Here is an 18,065-nt window from a genome sequence, read left to right as displayed (position 1 = left end):
AAAGGGCAAAGCAATTCGGTATTCCCTCCTTCAAACTCTGCAGTCACAACAACATGTTTAGACGCTACAATCCTATATCTAACGCTGTAACATTAAAATTCCATATCCATATTATCGATGATTCCTTTAATAGGAAGAATTTACTGCACCCCACCTCTTTCGAGAGACTAACCATTAATTTCGAATGCAATTTGACTTTTTTTTCTTTTCCCTTCCATTTGGGCGTTTGTGAACACAAAAATTGTCTTTGTTCACGTGGCGTTGAGTCACACTTTGATTCGTTTTGCCCTTATTAACAAGAAGAAAGGATAGCCCTAACAAATACTCTTTCAGCTACCCTTTAAACTGAGCGATCAAGTTCAGCTCTGGTTACGTGCATCGGGATAGAAAGCGGAGGGGGTGGAGAGAGCAAGAGACTGCAATATCATTTGTGAATCGCTCACAGTGCTGCAGATACAGATTGCTAACACATGCAGTGCAAATGCAGGTGAAGAAGAGACGCGCAGATTGAGAATGCAGGACTTGGAATGGCTCGTTTCACTGGATGTTAGCTGCACATTTCCAGTACTTTCTCGGAAATACAGTTATTCATTGCTTAAATGTGTTGCTTTGCAGGGTTTTATGCCGAGCAATTGATGAAAAGTACAAAGACACCTTGTTTATTATATCACTGGAGGTAAACAGATTTCATTACTTGGATTGTTGTAAAGACGGCAGGACATATCATTTGCTGTTTGACTGCTGTTACAAGGTAAGAAGACGGAACAGTTTTGTAAAGTATCAGTAGTTTGGATTTTGCGTGTTTTTAAATACATCTGCACTGAGCAGACGTCTGCAGATTGAAGGGTTTTAAGCACACGAAACTGGGATTGGAAAAAAGGATACATATTTTGAAATGTTTTTCAAACACAAAGAGGACTTGGAAATTTTAGAATTGAAGAAAACGACTGAACAGGCTGTCATTTAAAAAACGGCATCGACTCCAGTGAAAAAATCTCAGCTACCGCAAGAGGAATAATCTATTGCGATATTGCTGTGTGTGCAGATTGCGGGTTTTGTTGAAAGAAGAAAAAAAAGAAGTGCATTTGAACCAGCGTGAGAAAAGGAATCATTGTGGTTTATATTCGGTAATGTGGGATACAATTTTTCACGTTTGAAAAGGTGTAAGAAGACGCATTAATTATAAAGTCGGATGTGTTCTGAAACAGAGCACTGTATTAAAAGAAAAACATATATTTTAAGTACCATTTTAAGCTCTTTAGCGGCATTTCATACATTTTAAAGGCAACAAACAACCAGATCAACTGCAGAAAACCATGAGGACTATTGGTGCAGTGGACTATTTATGCTACTATATGATCCTCCTGCAGCTCCTGCTGACTCAGCCGGCTGCCAAGCAAGTGCTTCGATATCGCTTGGCAGAGGAAGGACCAGCCGATGTCCGGATAGGGAATGTAGCTGCAGACCTCGGAATCGTAGCTGGTTCTGGTGAGGTGACTTTCACACTTGAATCGGGATCTGATTATTTTAAAATTGATAACATCACCGGGGAGCTAAGTACTAATGAGCGAAGAATCGACAGGGAAAAATTAGCCCAATGCCAAATGATTTTTGATGAGAACGAGTGCTTCATAGATTTTGAAGTGTCTGTTATTGGACCGTCACAAAGCTGGGTTGATCTATTCGAAGGCAAAGTGATCATTTTAGATATAAACGACAACACCCCTTCCTTCCCTTCTCCTGTCCTGACTTTATCTGTGGAAGAGAATAGACCCATAGGCACACTGTACTTACTGCCCACTGCTACAGATAGAGATTTTGGCAGGAATGGTATAGAGAGATATGAGCTTATACAAGATAGTGGAGAAGGATCAGTAAGACGTGCTGGGTCAAATTCTGGGGGACGTACAGAGAGTGGTGATAGTTATTCGGGTAAGAGAAGATTTGATACCGAAGGTGCAAGCAGAAGCAGTGTTTTTGAACTCCAAGTTGCTGACACTACTGATGGAGAGAAGCAGCCACAGCTGATTATTAAAGGGGCACTGGATAGAGAACAGAGAGACTCTTATGAACTAACACTTCGTGTTAGGGATGGAGGTGATCCTCCAAGGTCTTCCCAAGCCATCCTTAGAGTTTTGATCTCTGATGTCAATGACAATAGTCCCCGTTTTGAGAAAAGTATTTATGAAGCTGACTTAGCAGAAAATAGCTCCCCTGGCACTCCTATATTACAGCTGAAAGCTACTGATTTAGATGTTGGGGTAAATGGACAAATAGAGTATGTATTTGGAGCAGCAACTGAGTCAGTACGCAGGCTCCTTAGACTGGATGAAAATTCAGGCTGGTTGAGTGTTTTGCACCGTATTGATAGGGAAGAAGTAAGCCAGCTACGGTTTACTGTAATGGCAAGAGATAGGGGTCAGCCCCCCAAAACGGACAAAGCCACAGTTGTTTTGAACATCAAGGATGAAAATGATAATGTTCCTATAATTGACATCAGAAAAATAGGTAGAATATTTTTAAAAGATGGAATTGCCAATGTAGCAGAAGATGTAGTAGTTGATACTCCTATAGCATTGGTACAAGTGTCAGACCGTGATCAAGGGGAGAATGGAGTGGTTACTTGCACTGTGGTTGGTGATGTGCCATTTCAACTGAAACCAGCTAGTGAAATTGAAGGAGATCAGAATAAAAAGAAATATTTCCTTCACACTTCAGCTCCACTGGACTATGAAGCTACACAGGAGTATAATGTTGTAATTGTAGCAGTGGACTCTGGGAGCCCCAGTTTATCAAGCAATAATTCATTAATTGTCAAAGTTGGAGACACCAATGATAACCCACCGATTTTTAGTCAAAATGTGGTAGAAGTGGCTTTTGCTGAAAATAATGCCCCGGGTGAAAGAGTAGCTACTGTGGTTGCAATAGATGCTGACAGTGGCAAAAATGCAGAAATTGCATATTCTCTCGATTCTTCTGTATCTGGAATCTTTTCTATAGACCCAGATAATGGTGACATCAGGGTGAACACCGTTTTGGACCGTGAACAGACGGACAGATATGAATTTAAAGTGATTGCAAAAGACAAGGGCATGCCTACTCTCCAGGGATCGGCTACAGTGTTGGTGCAGGTAGCGGACAAAAATGACAATGAGCCTAAATTCATGCAGGATGTATTTACATTTTATTTGAAAGAAAATCTACAACCTAACAGCCCTGTTGGAATGGTTACAGTAATGGATGCTGACAAAGGTCACAATGCAGAAATGAGCCTCTTTATTGAAGAGGAGGATGATATTTTTTCCATTGAAAATGATACTGGGACAATTTATTCCACCGTGTCTTTTGACAGGGAACAGAAAACAACTTATACATTCAAAGTCAAAGCAGTGGATGGTGGAGAGCCTCCAAGATCTGCTACTGCTACAGTATCTCTGTTTGTAATGGATGAAAATGACAATCCACCTACTGTGACTTTCCCTAGTAACAATTCATACACCCTTCTGCCACCATCAAGCAACCTCAGAACAGTTGTGAGAACAGTTTTGGCTACTGATAGTGATACAGGAGTAAATGCAAATCTAAACTATAGTATAGTTGGAGGCAACCCATTTAAACTGTTTGATATTGATACAGCTAATGGTGTCATATCCTTGGTGGGGAAACTGGAACAAAAGCACTATGGATTGCATCGTTTAGTGATCCAAGTCAGTGACAGTGGTCTGCCTTCACAGTGCACAATGTCTCTTGTCCATGTATATGTAAATGAGACAGTGTCTAATTCTACTATTGTGGAGGCACAAATTGCTCGAAGCTTGGGTACCCCTATATCAATAGACATTGCAGGTGATCCTAACTATGACTTGGGTAAACAAAGACTCAGTATTGTAATTGGAGTTGTAGCGGGTATAATGACTGTGATTTTAATCATATTGATAGTCGTCATGGCAAGATATTGTAGACCAAAGAATAAAAATGGGTATGAAGCTGGCAAAAAAGACCACGAAGATTTTTTCACTCCACAGCAACATGATAAAAATAAAAAGCCTAAAAAGGACAAGAAAAACAAAAAATCCAAGCAGCCACTTTATAGCAGCATTGTTACTGTGGAGGCCTCGAAACCCAATGGACAGAGATATGATAGTGTAAATGAGAAACTGTCAGACAGCCCAGGAATGGGACGATATCGCTCTGTGAATGGAGGCCCAGGAAGCCCTGACCTGGCAAGACATTACAAATCAAGTTCACCACTGCCAACAGTTCAGCTTCACCCACAGTCACCAACTGCTGGGAAAAAACACCAGGCTGTGCAGGAGCTCCCCCCTGCCAACACATTTGTAGGAACAGGAGATAACATTTCCATTGGATCTGACCACTGTTCTGAGTACAGCTGTCAAACCAACAACAAGTACAACAAACAGGTAAGGGCTTATTTAACAAGAGTTGTGCCATCATTGCTATGTTTAATGCCATCATCAGTTACATCAGGTCATGAATTCTTGTTATGTTTTTTAAAAGTATTTATTCATCAATTGTAAGAATATCAATGTCTTCAGATAAGTTAAGGGTAATAGATAAATTATTAAATTAAACACAGTTGTGTGTGCTTTAAAGAAGGTCTGGTTGAACCTGAACTTAACGCTTGAATCACAGTTTGTTAATCCACCAGATATTTTTGCACTTTCAGTGTCCTTTTGTGATTTATCTGTTTTCAAATATTCAGTAAGGCACACCAAAATATGAGCATCAGAGCTGCTACAGTGAAGTGGAGACAAATGGTGCTCTTTCTCCCTATGATTTCACAACTTGACTAGGAACATCTGGATGGGAGTTTATGTTCTTGTGCTCTAAGGTCAGAACAATGACCCAGCTGTGAATTGAGCAATCAGATTTTTATGCTATAATTTGTACTGCAAAATGTTGCTTCAACAAAATAAGTTAAGACGTTAAAATATATGAGCCTTCTCCAAAACCCAATTATTAGAAACTTTTTTGAAATCAGTAAAAAGAATAAGGTCCATATATTATGAACTTAAACCTATTATTCCATATTTGCAAGTAAAAAAACACTTAACTGTTGTTTTGTGTGTTTTCTGTGGCACCCTAATGTATTATTAATACTTTTCTTAGATGGTGTAAGCAACTGCTGTTGCAGTGCTGAGTGCTGTATCCTGTATTTTAAATCAGGCAGCTTTTTAGCTTCTCTCTGTGTGTAAAGTGCAGATTGCCTGAATAGATCTTAAAGTTAACAATGAAGTATTTCAGAAAGATGCTGCACTGAGTGCAAAGAGTGTTGTTTTTTATGTTTTCTGTGCATGTCTCATAAATAATTGACAAAGTACTTTATATGATGTAGTGCAGTCTTTTCCATCTAAATGCTAGAGTAATTTACTTTTATATATTTTCAGTCTTTGTGTAGGTTATTTTTTAACTTAATCAGTGATAATTGTAGTTATGGAAAAGTTAACCATTTTATATACATACAAATCCAGAATTATATGAGTATCGGATATTTATATATAATATATGCACTACAATTGAATGCATATTGTGATGGAAAGTAAGGAGTTCAGTATGCAAATTAAATGCATTTGTACAGTAAGAATACCATTAGACATAAAAATCACAATCATTTTCAAAACAGCTAGACACTCGATTTTTTTTGGATTATTTTTATTGTTTTATTCACAATTTATCAAGAATATTTGATGACCCCTTTTGTTTGATAGGATAGCATTATTCCCATTATTATTGTCTTCCCTAAACAGTGCCCAGTGTTTCTAAATGAACATTTCTGATAGTATTTAGCAAGTGAGAAGCAAAATGCAATGATAATAAATATGTTAATATCTTAACTTATGAAATGTATAGTCATAAAACACTTTTCTAAGCCTATGTTAAGGGTTTCTCATTGCCTTACAACTGATAGCTTATACAGGTATGTCTATATGGGTAATGTTACACACTCATTTAAATTTTATGCATTATTAATTGACTTTGTTGTAACTCATTGTGTGATCTTTTTTTGATATGGCAATTAATAAGGACTCACACTACTTAGACTTCTAGAGACAATGGAACTTCCATATTTTTCTCTTACCTCTAGTTCTACAGATGGGGTCACACTCAGCCTGTGCAATCTGAAAATCTTCTGAAATATATAACTGTTATAGGCTGTGGCACATAAATTATAGCTGCTGTTGTTCTTGGGTTTAGATAAAATATGGTAATGCATCCGTTTATTTAAAGATACTTAACCCATTGTTATCATTATTGAGGGATTTTGTTAGATTACTTTTTGTTCATACAATCTGTTTGCTTTTAAATAGTAATGCAATTTAAGTTATTCTCCCAGCCTAGGTATGCACTTGTTTTTATAAGTAGATATTGATCTTATAGATAGATACTTTATTGTTCCCGTGAGGGAAATTGCAGTGCAACAGCAGCTTAATACAGACAACACAGCAACAGTATAACGAATGATACAATAAAATAATACATGCATTTTTTGTGGGGTGGATTTTACTTCAAAACTCAGTTCTCAGGAAATTATTATTAGGTTGGTTACTGTTATTCTCAAAAAATACTAAGCAAAATTTTAAGTTAATCTTTTTATTTCTCCTAAATATACAGGCAGTTATAAATAAACAAACATATACACAGTGTAAAGCTATGGTTTGTCATTTATAAAATTATTTACGTTCATTACAATTTAAGGAGGATGAATCAAGGCTTTGAATGTTCATTACGAAATGGAAAACACAAACACACACAGTGTCCTAGTATATATTGCCATTTACCAAGTTTCATATGTAAAATGATCTGGTTTATTTCTCTAAACATTTCCTGTTAATGCACTGAAGAAAGACTCGTACTTTTTAGTAGTATCCCAAAGGAAAGGCTGAACTCTCCTGAATGCCCTACTGGTTTAAGGTTACTACTTTTCCCTTTATCCTTCTTTGCTGATTTGAAAGCTCAGGTTTATTAATATAAGATGCACAGGAAGGTATCTAAGCAACTGCTTTAGTTTTCAGCATGAAGTCTTTACCTGTCAAACATTTAAGTAGTCATTAAAGGTAACCAAAAGCAGAAATATAATATGGTGTGCCACAGTGCAGCTGTTGAAAAGAAACCTGATATAAATGACATTTCTTGTGGAACTTGGCTGTTTCCTTGCAGAGCACAATTTTCTGGTTTGTTAAAACACAATAGTATTTAAAAGTATAATATGCTATTCACTGGGATTTTATGAACAATACAGTATATACATTAGTAAGATGTTGTTTTCTAATGTTATTTAAGAAAAGAAATGCCATGTATTGTCTTATTGTACACTTTAGTAACATATTTATCCTTTATTATTTATATTTTCTAAAGATTTATACACAGTAAGATGTGTGATATGGGAAATGTTTAAGGCTGATTGTTTTCTTATGGGGTTTGGAGTCTCTATGCAACATAAAAGAAAGTAAAAAAAAGACAGTTTAAGCAGATACTGTATTTGGAAAATAGGTGCCAATGTATGCCAATATAAGTAATACAGACCAACAGTATTTAGCTAAAAATTTAAAATTTAGACGTAATTGTTGTGATTTGCTAGGGCATATATAAATTCCTTCCTTTTATATTTCATTATTTGAGGACTGCTGGTTGTAAGGTGCATAATATTATAAGTTAAACTGTTCTCACAGGTATTGTATAATTACATAATCTGATTATTTCACCTGTATGTAAAGAATGATTGGTGTTTGTGTGCTATATTTGATCAGTCTTGTATTTTCAAATTTTTATTTAGATAAAAATATCAAACATGGCAAAACAGTTTCCTACCCTTTTCTGGATTCCACAGAGACTGCAGCATTTAAGAAGCCATATACTGCAATGCAAAATTGTAAGCCTACACTGTGGTGTCATTGAACTTTTCTGCTAAGCACCTTCCAGCAAATATTCTGAGCCTTAATTGTTAAATTCTGTAGACACAGCAATGCTATACCAAACAATATGAAACCTTGAGCATTCTGCAGCAGATCATTCACCACACTTTTTTCACAACACTATTTAAACTTACAGATAAAGCATAATGCAATTTGTGGCTATTAAGCTCAGTAGGTCAAATTTATGAGAGGTCAAAATATAATATTTTTAGGTAAACAAGAAAATAAGGACTTTCTAAGGATCACGGAGCTCTTGACTTACTAGATTGATATAAATCAATCTTACAGAATGATGATCAGTACAAGAAGTGACATCAACTCAAAATTTGGAAATAAGGATAGGCTTATGCCATTACTGCTGTGGTGTTACCAACATATCAAATTCACAACAAAGGCCCAGTAAATTTTTATGATATTCCTAAAAGTAAATTTGACTGCTTTTTAAAAAATAAAAGTTTTTTCCATCCAATTCATCCACCCTGTTGGGAAATCACATTAGTGTAATTGACCAGATATGGATGACAAATGCTGGGCACCACATGGGAACATTCTTGCTGTGTTGAATGCTCTTATTTCACTTCATCTTTTCAACAGTCTGCAAGTCTCAGGATCAAGATTTTAAAAGTCTAAAGAGACAGAAAAGGGGTCATTGAATGTTTTGATTTTTTGCCTTTTTCCACTTGGTATGTGTAATTCCCATAGTTAGTTATGCGATCTGATTAAAATGAAATAATTGTTATGGATATTTCACAGAAAAAAATGCTGCCACATACATATTATGTTTATATTGTACATGTCTTCTATTGGCAGGAATACTGTTATGTGCATCTCTTAAAATAAACCAAATGGTATCTTATTTAAATTTTATTTTTATTTAAAAATGAGTTGATTTTCATTCAGTGTAGAGTTTCATTTCAATAGAATAATAGTAATAAATAAAATTTAAATGAGAGTCAGTGCAAGGATGTACAAATGTACATGGTGTCACTTGGCTTCAGCCTGTGAGACAGACTGATCAATCCAGAAAGACAATCTGAGAAACAAGATTATTAAAATCATGGAGAGCAGGGCTTAATTCAGTGTTTTGGGCTAAAGCCCTTAAAGTGTATGAGAAACAGAGCATGACAGTTTGCTGTTACAGGATGTTAATGCTGACTATGAATTTTGTGAAATTTGGTTCTGCTGTACAATTACTTAAACTGCCACAATTGGAAGGCAAATGTGGGACAGTGCAGTGGCTCTGTTGTTAAGGATCTGCGCTTGTGGCTGGAAGGTTGCCGGTTCGTATCCTGCGGCTGGCAGAGGAGTCCTGACAGCTGATAAACTAAGCAGCTGTATTTCCCTTGTAAGGAAAATAGCAGATCTAAGTGAACTGAAAAAATGTTAAATTCATAATATTTATGGAGGTCAGAATGTCAAGAATGTGTTACAATTGATTTTTGATAAATTGTAAGAAAAAAAATACATGAAGTATAGTAATTTTCTGTCTCTTTTGATAGCAAAATTATCTTATGAAGGAGTTTACATACTTGTCATTTATCAGATGAATGTATTCACTTTTAATACGTTTGAATTTAATCTGTTTATGGAGAAGTGGCTGTACCATTTTGCACCATTTAACTGCAACACACTGAACAAAATTTGATTTTCATTTCTTTCTTGAAAGTGGAGATTAGTTTTCTATGTCTTTTTTTCTACTGTGAACATATTTAAATATTTACAGGAGTAAAGCTGTGAGGTGCAGTTAAACAACAGAGAAGAAAAATACACAATAGTATTATAGCAGGTTGTAAATAAAATTTAAGGTAAAGCAAACTGTTTTTAGAGGTAATAGGAAAGGTAACTCATCCTTAAATCTTAAGAATGGATGAGTTTTAGATACTGTATATTAAATTCTTTGATTACAGTTCATGCAGAAAACTGCTACATTCACAAGAGCTCCACCAGATGGTATATTCCAATTTTGCAGTGCTTTGCAGATTGTTTGTTTTTTTAAGATGATTCTTTTATCCAACATGACTTGCAGTCAAACAAAATTAAAGAACTGTAAACAGATACATAGTGTAAAAGATCTGGTATATTGCCTTTGGTAAATTACCCTTTTAGCATCACAAAATATCTTGTTAAAACCAGAATGAGTATCTTCTAAGTGACTCCCTTCCCCTTATACATAATTAAAAAAAATGCATTTAAAAGGAATGAAGACAACTGTTACACAAGATCCTCTTACCAGAAATAGATTGGTATTTTGATGCCACAGATGTTAATGTTTGGTATCTGAAGTAATTCCAGATGTACAAACTAGTTTATTTGGTGAAGTTAAGAGTGCAATGTGTTTTTCTGTCTAAATCAGTTTATGATGTTAGTTAGATTTTAAAGGAAAACTGAATTAAGGGTAATTAGTCATACCTGCCATTCTAAGAGGAATAACAGAAAACATCAAACGTTTCCTGATTGAATATTGAATTTAAAGCCAACGTTCATACAAAGCATTATTCAAATAATGTGCATATGAGCAAACAAAATGACAAACTTTTTTAAATATACATTTTTTTTCTGATTAAAACATCATTTTTTATAATGCTTATAGAGTTGATAGCATACATGGATTTAAGATTCTGGTAAATTAAGTAATGTGTATGTACAGAACACAATGAAATTGAAACAATATCCATTACTACTTGCAGCATTAGTAGACCGACAAATTATCTATTTGTTTCTCTTGAATTTTGTTTGTTGCAAAGTCACATTAAAGATGGAAAAAGGTCTGACATGATTTATCTTTATTCCCCACAACTTATACTTTGTAGAAGCACATTTTGCATTTACTACAGCAGTAAGTCTCTGTGGATAAGTCTCTATCACCTTTGCACACCTTGACTTTGCAATTTTATCTTTACTTGCAAATCTTCTGCACAGCCCTCTTTAGGTTATTCCACAGTTTTTTATGGGATTGAGGTCTGAGCTCTGACTGGGCCATTCCAAGACTTTGATCTTTCTTTTCTGAAGACATTCCTTGGTTGACTTGGATGTGTGCATTGGGTCGTTATGTTGGAAGGTGACATTCCTCTTCATCTTCAGCTTTCTGACAGGGGCCAGCGGGTTTTGTGCGAAAATATCTTGATATTTGGAGCTAGTCATTATCCCATCTATCTTGACAAAAGCCCTTGTCCCAGCTGAAGAGAAGCAGCCCCAAAGCATTATACTGCCACCACCATGCTTCACAGTAGGTATAGTGTTCTTTTGGATGATGAGCTGTGTTGTCTTTGCACCAAACATATATTTTAGAATTAAGGCCAAAAAGCTCAACCTTTGTCTTATCAGACCATACAACATTTTCCCACATTATTTGCTATCCTAGTAGGATGCAACCACGAAAGGAATCCTACAGGAACAGCTGATTTTTATTTTGGGTTAATCAGAATCACTTCTTGATGGCAGATGTATGCTACTCTCCTTTAGACATGATTTTGAATGTGATTGGCTAACTCTGAACACAGCTACAGCCCCTATTATAAAAGGTGTTGCAACCTGGGTGTTGTAGGTTTTTTAATTATGATGATTTTTCTTAATTATTTGTTTTTCTCTTGAATTTTGTTGGTTGCAAGGTCACATTTAAGATGGAAAAATGCCTGACATGATTTATATTGATTTCTGGCTTTACATCACAAAAACCTTCAATTTCAATAAGGGTGTGTAGACTTTTTATATCCACTGTAGCTGGATTTAGTGATTATAGGACAAGTTTTGAAGAAGCTTTGCTGTTTTTTGTCACTAGATACTCAAAAGCAAAAGTACATCACTCATAGGAATTATACAGTAGCACAAACAAATCAGTCAGTAGTATTTTATAATGGGAACTCGAGGAACATTCTTTCTTGTTATGATGAAATAAACATAAAAACAAACATTTTTGGAGGATAAGATATAAATATATTTAGGCACCCTTCATAACACTGCATCACCAACTTAGTTTCACCACTCCAAGATCTGGTGGAAAATGGTCAAGAGGGATTTTATCCTCAATAACACTGGAAATGAGATAATGCATCAAGGACCCTCTTTCAACAACTGTTTTCTGACTCCCATGAGTGAAAGTGGCCCACACATGGATTCCTGCAAAAAAATGCTGTGATCTCCTTGGATTATTTAGGTACTGAAATAAATGGGCCAAAAGGCCTCTTCTCTTTTGTAAACATTCGTATGTGCTTATGCAATACAAAAGGGAACCTTATTTTATTTGGTGAAAAATGACCTTTGCTCATGACCTCTGACTTTTCTTAAAGGTTAAATAGAAAATTTTGAAATTCATTACAGATGGCAGATCCTTACAGATAGTCACAGTTTCTCAGACAGAGGAAATCATATGTGCTCTAGAAACCTATTACCTTTGACTTCTCCTGAAGGTCAAATGTAAAATTGTAATAATGTATCAGAGACAGGACCATGATTATTCTAAAACAAATATAAGAAACCATAATAAGAGGCATGGGTATAGCAAATTCGTTTTTCTTTTAAGTTTTCTAATTATATCTCCCATTTATAAAAATTAGGCTAAAGTGTTTGAAAATATAGGATTTCACGTCCGTTAATTGTGAACTTTTGCAATACTTTTTTTCTGTATGTGAGCTAGCTGTGACATAGAACTTGAACTTGATTGCCATATGTAACCGGTACAAGTACTAGTACAATGGAATTCTCACTTGCAGAAAGTCTCTCGATTGTTAAATAGTGTAAAAAACACAAAGTGCAGACAGTGCATCAAGACAATATCCAAACAAACAGTTGACAATGAACAAGTAAACAGTTTGAATGTAAACAATGCAGACATGTAAACAATGGCTGCAGATGTGCAATAAATAAGAAATTATAATGAGATAGATGGTGTAAGTGTGGTCTGAGGGGCATGAGGGGCATGACCAAATGTGTTCGCCAATCGCACTGCTTGTGGGTTGAAGCTATTGAGGGCAGTGGGGTGAAGAGCTAATGCCCGGGGTGGTGACTGTCCTCTGTGATGGCCAGAATTCTACCATGGCAGTGGTCCTCATAGAGCTGTTTAATCTCTGTGAGACCATGGCCAATGATCTTCTGGGCCACATTCACCATTCTCTGCAGTGCCTTTCTCTCTCGAGAAGAGGTGTTGCCATACCACACAGTGATCCCGTTGTTGAGGACACTCTTGATGATGCAGCGGTAGAAGTTCACCAACATAGGTACTGGCATCCCCTGTCGTTTGAGGCACCTCAGAAAATAGAGGTGATACTGAGCCTTCTTCAAGACAGAGTCCGTGTTCACAGTCCAGGTTAGATCATTAGAAATGTGAATTCCCAAAAACCTTCAGCTGGTGACTGCTTCCACTTCCGTTCCATCAATACCACGTGGGCTGTGAGTGTGCAGCCTGTGTCTCCGAAAGTCCACTATTAGCTCTTGTTTTATTCACGTTCAAGTACCGGTTATTGCTATGACACCACCTCAGCAGCTGTACAACTTCATCCCTGTAAGTGGATTTGTCATCATCGCTGATCAGGCCTACTCCCACAAGTCATTAATAACTTTTATGTAACATTTCTTATATTTAGTTTACCAATGTCAGACTGGCTGAAAAATGTTTACTTGACACTAGGATGCTTATTTTGTCATAAAACTATAGGTAAAAAGGAGGCATTTCTTTGATCCTAATGTTATACTTTCTTATATAGCTCACATGCTTTTTGCTGTGTAAGTTCTTAATATGCAGACTGTTGTGTGAAGTATAGTATAATTATGAGATGGAGAAAATGACGTTTACTGGCTAATTGTAGTGAAATTTATGTATTGGACTTTTCATCATCCAGTGATTGCTTTTGTTTTTTTTCTTGTTATACCTCCACCCCATCTGAAATTCCTTCCTTCCATGTTTCCTTGCATTGAAATTTTCTACCTGGCTTCATTAGTTATACTGATTCAGCATATTTTGTTGTTGGATTAAGTAGTTTTATTTTTCAAAATCCAAAGTGTGTTTCTAGTTTACATATAAATGTCTTAAATATGCATCCTTAGGGGTTATATGGAAATTACACAGGATTATAGTAAATTATGCAAAGTCCTGAAGATGCATATGAACAGTGGCATTGATTTTTTCTTCTGTATATCAGTCTGCCCTGTAGCCTATTTTAGTTATAGAGGGTAGATTAAAATGGCTTTGCCATGACTTAGAATAAAGCACAATGCATACATTATTATTAGCTTATAGCATGGTTCATTAGAATATGCCCCTAAATGAGATTAGTTGTGTATGAAACAGGCTGCAGAATATTCAAGTACCATCCATCCAAGCGGCAGGGAAGATGACTGTCATTGTGCTCCAACCATAATAGCAACATAAGCAACAGCAGTGTTGCTCTTCATCATCGTATGTATTAAACAGAATAGTGTGTTATGCCTGAAAAGATTTAAGGTTGGAAATAACACTCTTTAGAAACGTACGTTATGAAGTTCTGAAAATAGTTTTTTTATATTAATGTACATTACCTTTGATAGAGAAGCTATATAGCACCTGACAGTAAATCTAGTTAAATTTTGAAGTGTGTTGTGTCTTTGAAAAATGAAATTTGTATTTATAAGACCTTATGTGAAAGAAGGCTAGATATTCCTGTGGTAATTTCAGTTTCCTCTTTTTTGTATTGCTTCAAATTCTTTCTTGTTATGTTATATGGCTATACGAACAGTTCCTGTAGAGACGTGTACTTTGAATGACAAGTGATTGCATTCATATAAATAACTGGATATCTGTGTTTAGTGTAATGAGATTGTACTATATCTGCTTTTATTGCACTGCTTTGTATTTTGCTTGAACATTTGGAAGCACTACAGTATACTGTATGAAATATGTAGTATGTAGCCCAGTAATAAAGATATAATATAATATAATCACTGTATCATATGTCTGCTGTGTCATTTATGGCAGTATGCTTTTTTAAAACATACTTGTCAAGCAAATTACATTATCAGGCTAGTTTAGAGCATTTTTTCTGTTGTAAACATTTATTTTATTCAAGAACAAAGAGCTTGAAGTTAGAAGAATTAAAAGCACCACTAAACAACTTTGCATCATTAGCTAAATTTGCCCAGGTAATTTCCTTGAGAGAATTCAGATTTGATTGTTACAAGTAGTGGTGTAGGTATGTACAAGACTCCAATGGCTATGATCTTAATTTCTAGGTACAAAGATTAGACACGTTATTTTTATGCATTTCACAAAATAAGTCGATAATGTTTACACCATTATAAACATTTTATAGTGTTTCTGACTATAATAGGTTTGGAAAATTCTGTATAGAAAAAAAAGGTTTAGCTCGTTTAAGTGTTAACTTAAAAATAAGTCTTTAAAGTAATTTTAGATTTTCAGACCCTTGTAAATATTTATTTAGATTATATCTATTAATCTTCAATATATATATATTTACTTTTAGAGGTTTACTTTAGGACAATACAAATAAAAAATACAAAGATATAAGACCTATAAGAATGAAATGTATGAAAGATACAAACACAATATTACAAACTTAGACTGCTCTGTAAATTGTTACTTAAAACGGCAGGGCATGGAATTCCATATGAAACAGATTTACAGCGTTTACATTTCGGATAAGATATTCAGAATATTTTAAACATTAGATTTATAGCTAAGGCACAACATCTTTTATCCTTTGAATATTTGTCTCTCTCCTCTGGTTTTGTTATATGCTTTTACACAAATTGAAAAGAAAGCACATTCCATTCATACTCTCCTCATGGAATCACAGTATACTGCTGTAGTGGTACATTTGTTTCAACCTGAATATATAAAGACTATGGGTAAAGGGGTCATGCTGTTACGTGAACAATTAAGGTGCCTTACTGTGATGTAGCAACGTGAAGGTTTTTAATTTACTGCAACAGTAATGAGTAAAGAGTTATTTGACGACTGTTAGGATTAAATCAAACAATAATTTAGTTTCATACAAGGATTCTAAATTTACAATTTATTGATAGAATTTATAGAATTATTAGTAATAGGTTTATTCCATGCTGAAAAAAAGAAGAAAGAGAACACAACGTTTCGGCTGTGGAGCCTTCTTCAGGTATGAGAGAGACAGGGCAGTAGGCAAAGGTAATTATTATTTATTGAATTATTACTCTTTTTAACAAAACTGTGCCAGAGAATAAAGAATGCAGGTGATAATAATTATACCAACTGCCCAGGTATAGTTTTAGATCCTTACAAGTTGGGGCTTATGATTATTTATTTTTCTTATTGACTAAGCTGCTCCATAAATTTCTGTTATTCACCATTTTCATGACTCCCCATCTATATAAGTATTTTCAATGAAAACTAAATCTGTATTTACTGTATTGAACTAAACTATCAAATGTGTTTGGAATAGTAGTTCAGATCTTGACAATCATAATGTGAATATAGAAGATTTTATACTCAAAGATCTGTGGTGGGCCAGACATTTCATAAAGAGTTTGAGTTCCATGCTTCCTGGAGATGAGCAACAGAGTTAGCATCTTGTTGAACCTAGGTCTTTAGAAGAGTCTACGCACAATCATCTGCTTGGGTCCAGCAGCAAGTAAGATGCAAGTAAGGTGTAGAAACTCAGTTCATTCAATTCAATTTATTTTTATATAGCGCCTTTCACAACAAGGTTGCCCCAAGGTGCTTAACAATACAATTGACGATTAATTTTGTCAATACAGAACAGAAGACCAGAAGACAATGGAGGAGAGTAACCAAAAACTCCTTAGTAAGGAGAGAAAAAGCCTCTAGGGGTCCAAGGTCATTTGGTTGCCCAACCCCTTTGGGCATGCTAACATTATATAATATAAAAAAGGAAATGATGAGGGTATTAATCCATCCAGCCATCATGTCTTCTGTGTGCAGATCTCTGTAGACCAGTAAATTCCTCCTAAACGATAGCTATATCCATGATGTCCCTCTTCAATCCATGGCAGTAATGCAGCATTCAAGTCAGATGGTACCCAGCCCGGGCACCATCCGGACATGTGGGGAGGAGAATAGGATAGTTTGGTCAGAACAGATGTATCTACCTGGTGGGCCAACATAGAGAGACACAATGGCATTTACAGCAGCACCAGCAGCCATGGTTGCAGCAGGCTATAATGTAAGGTGTGAGTAGGCTAGGGTGAAATAATAGGTCTTCAGTCTGGAATACTGAGATTGATTCGGCATCCCGAATATGGGGTGGGAGACTGTTCCATAAGCTAGGGGCCCTGTAACTAAAGGCTTTACCACCAACTGTTATTTTATTAATTTGTGGAATATGATGAAGACCTACATTCTGTGATCTAAGCAGGCGACTTGGATGGTAAACATTAATAAGTTCCATTAGATAGACAGTTTCCTGACCTCTGAGAGCCTTGTAAGTAAGTAGAAGGATTTTGAAGTCCACCCTGTACTTGACAGGAAGCCAATGAAGAGAGCTAAGTATGGGGGTCATATGGTTGTCCTTTCTGCTCCTAGTAACAATTCTAGCTGCTGCATTCTGAATTCGCTGTAAGGTGTTGAAAGAATGGTGGGTGTTCCCTGATAATAGGGCATTACAGTAGTCTAACCTGCTGTATACAAGAGCATGTATTAATTTCTCTGTGTCTCGAATGGAGAGAAACTGCTGTCGTTTTGCAATATTTCTTAACTGTGGGAAGCATGTTTTAGATACTGTTTTAACATGAGAGTTAAATGAGAGCCCTGTGTCTAATATGACGGGTTCATCCCGTCCATAGCTTACTACTTTGGATATTCAGAATGTCACCAAAAAGAGTTTAACTGTCAACAAACCACAGGAGCAGGAGTTGAGTGGGATGAGAGTGAGGCTACTGCTGCCTTTCTGTCAAGCCAATGTATGCAAAACATATCCTTTTTTTATTATGTGTAATTCTGTGCACTTAATTTACTTTCTTGTCTGTTACTACTATTAATACTTTGCTGTAATAATTGTTCTTGCAGTGGAAAATATAAAGGTTTTCCCACTTCACAGACTGTTTCCCTGAAATGTAAACTGAAAAGTGCATGTTGCAGTAGGGAATGGAGACCACCAGTGGAGAAACAAAGAAATAGTAAAAAAAATATTGGTACAAAAGACACCAGAC

General features: G+C 35.7%; 1 protein-coding gene across 4 annotated transcripts in view; it reads left to right on the top strand.

Moving 5' to 3' along the window:
- Nucleotides 1-264: 264 nt before the first annotated feature.
- pcdh7b (protocadherin 7b) overlaps nucleotides 265-18,065 on the top strand; it is a 371,243-nt gene continuing 353,442 nt past the window's right edge. For 2 of the 4 annotated variants that reach the window (XM_088627997.1, XM_088628005.1), the window contains exon 1: nucleotides 266-4,421. In XM_088627997.1, the coding sequence (XP_088484123.1) occupies nucleotides 1,317-4,421 (3,105 nt within the window). In that variant the 5' untranslated portion in view covers nucleotides 266-1,316. Of the gene's footprint in view, nucleotides 4,422-18,065 lie in introns of all 4 variants that reach the window. The other 2 variants (XM_088628002.1, XM_088627989.1) reach the window with 2 other exon arrangements.

This window comes from Lepisosteus platostomus, chromosome 1 (genome assembly GCF_059453375.1).
Source record: "Lepisosteus platostomus isolate fLepPlt1 chromosome 1, fLepPlt1.hap1, whole genome shotgun sequence".
NCBI lineage: Eukaryota > Metazoa > Chordata > Actinopteri > Semionotiformes > Lepisosteidae > Lepisosteus > Lepisosteus platostomus.
The sequence above is the reverse complement of the archived record's forward strand: the minus strand, read 5'-3'. Positions and strand labels throughout refer to the sequence as shown.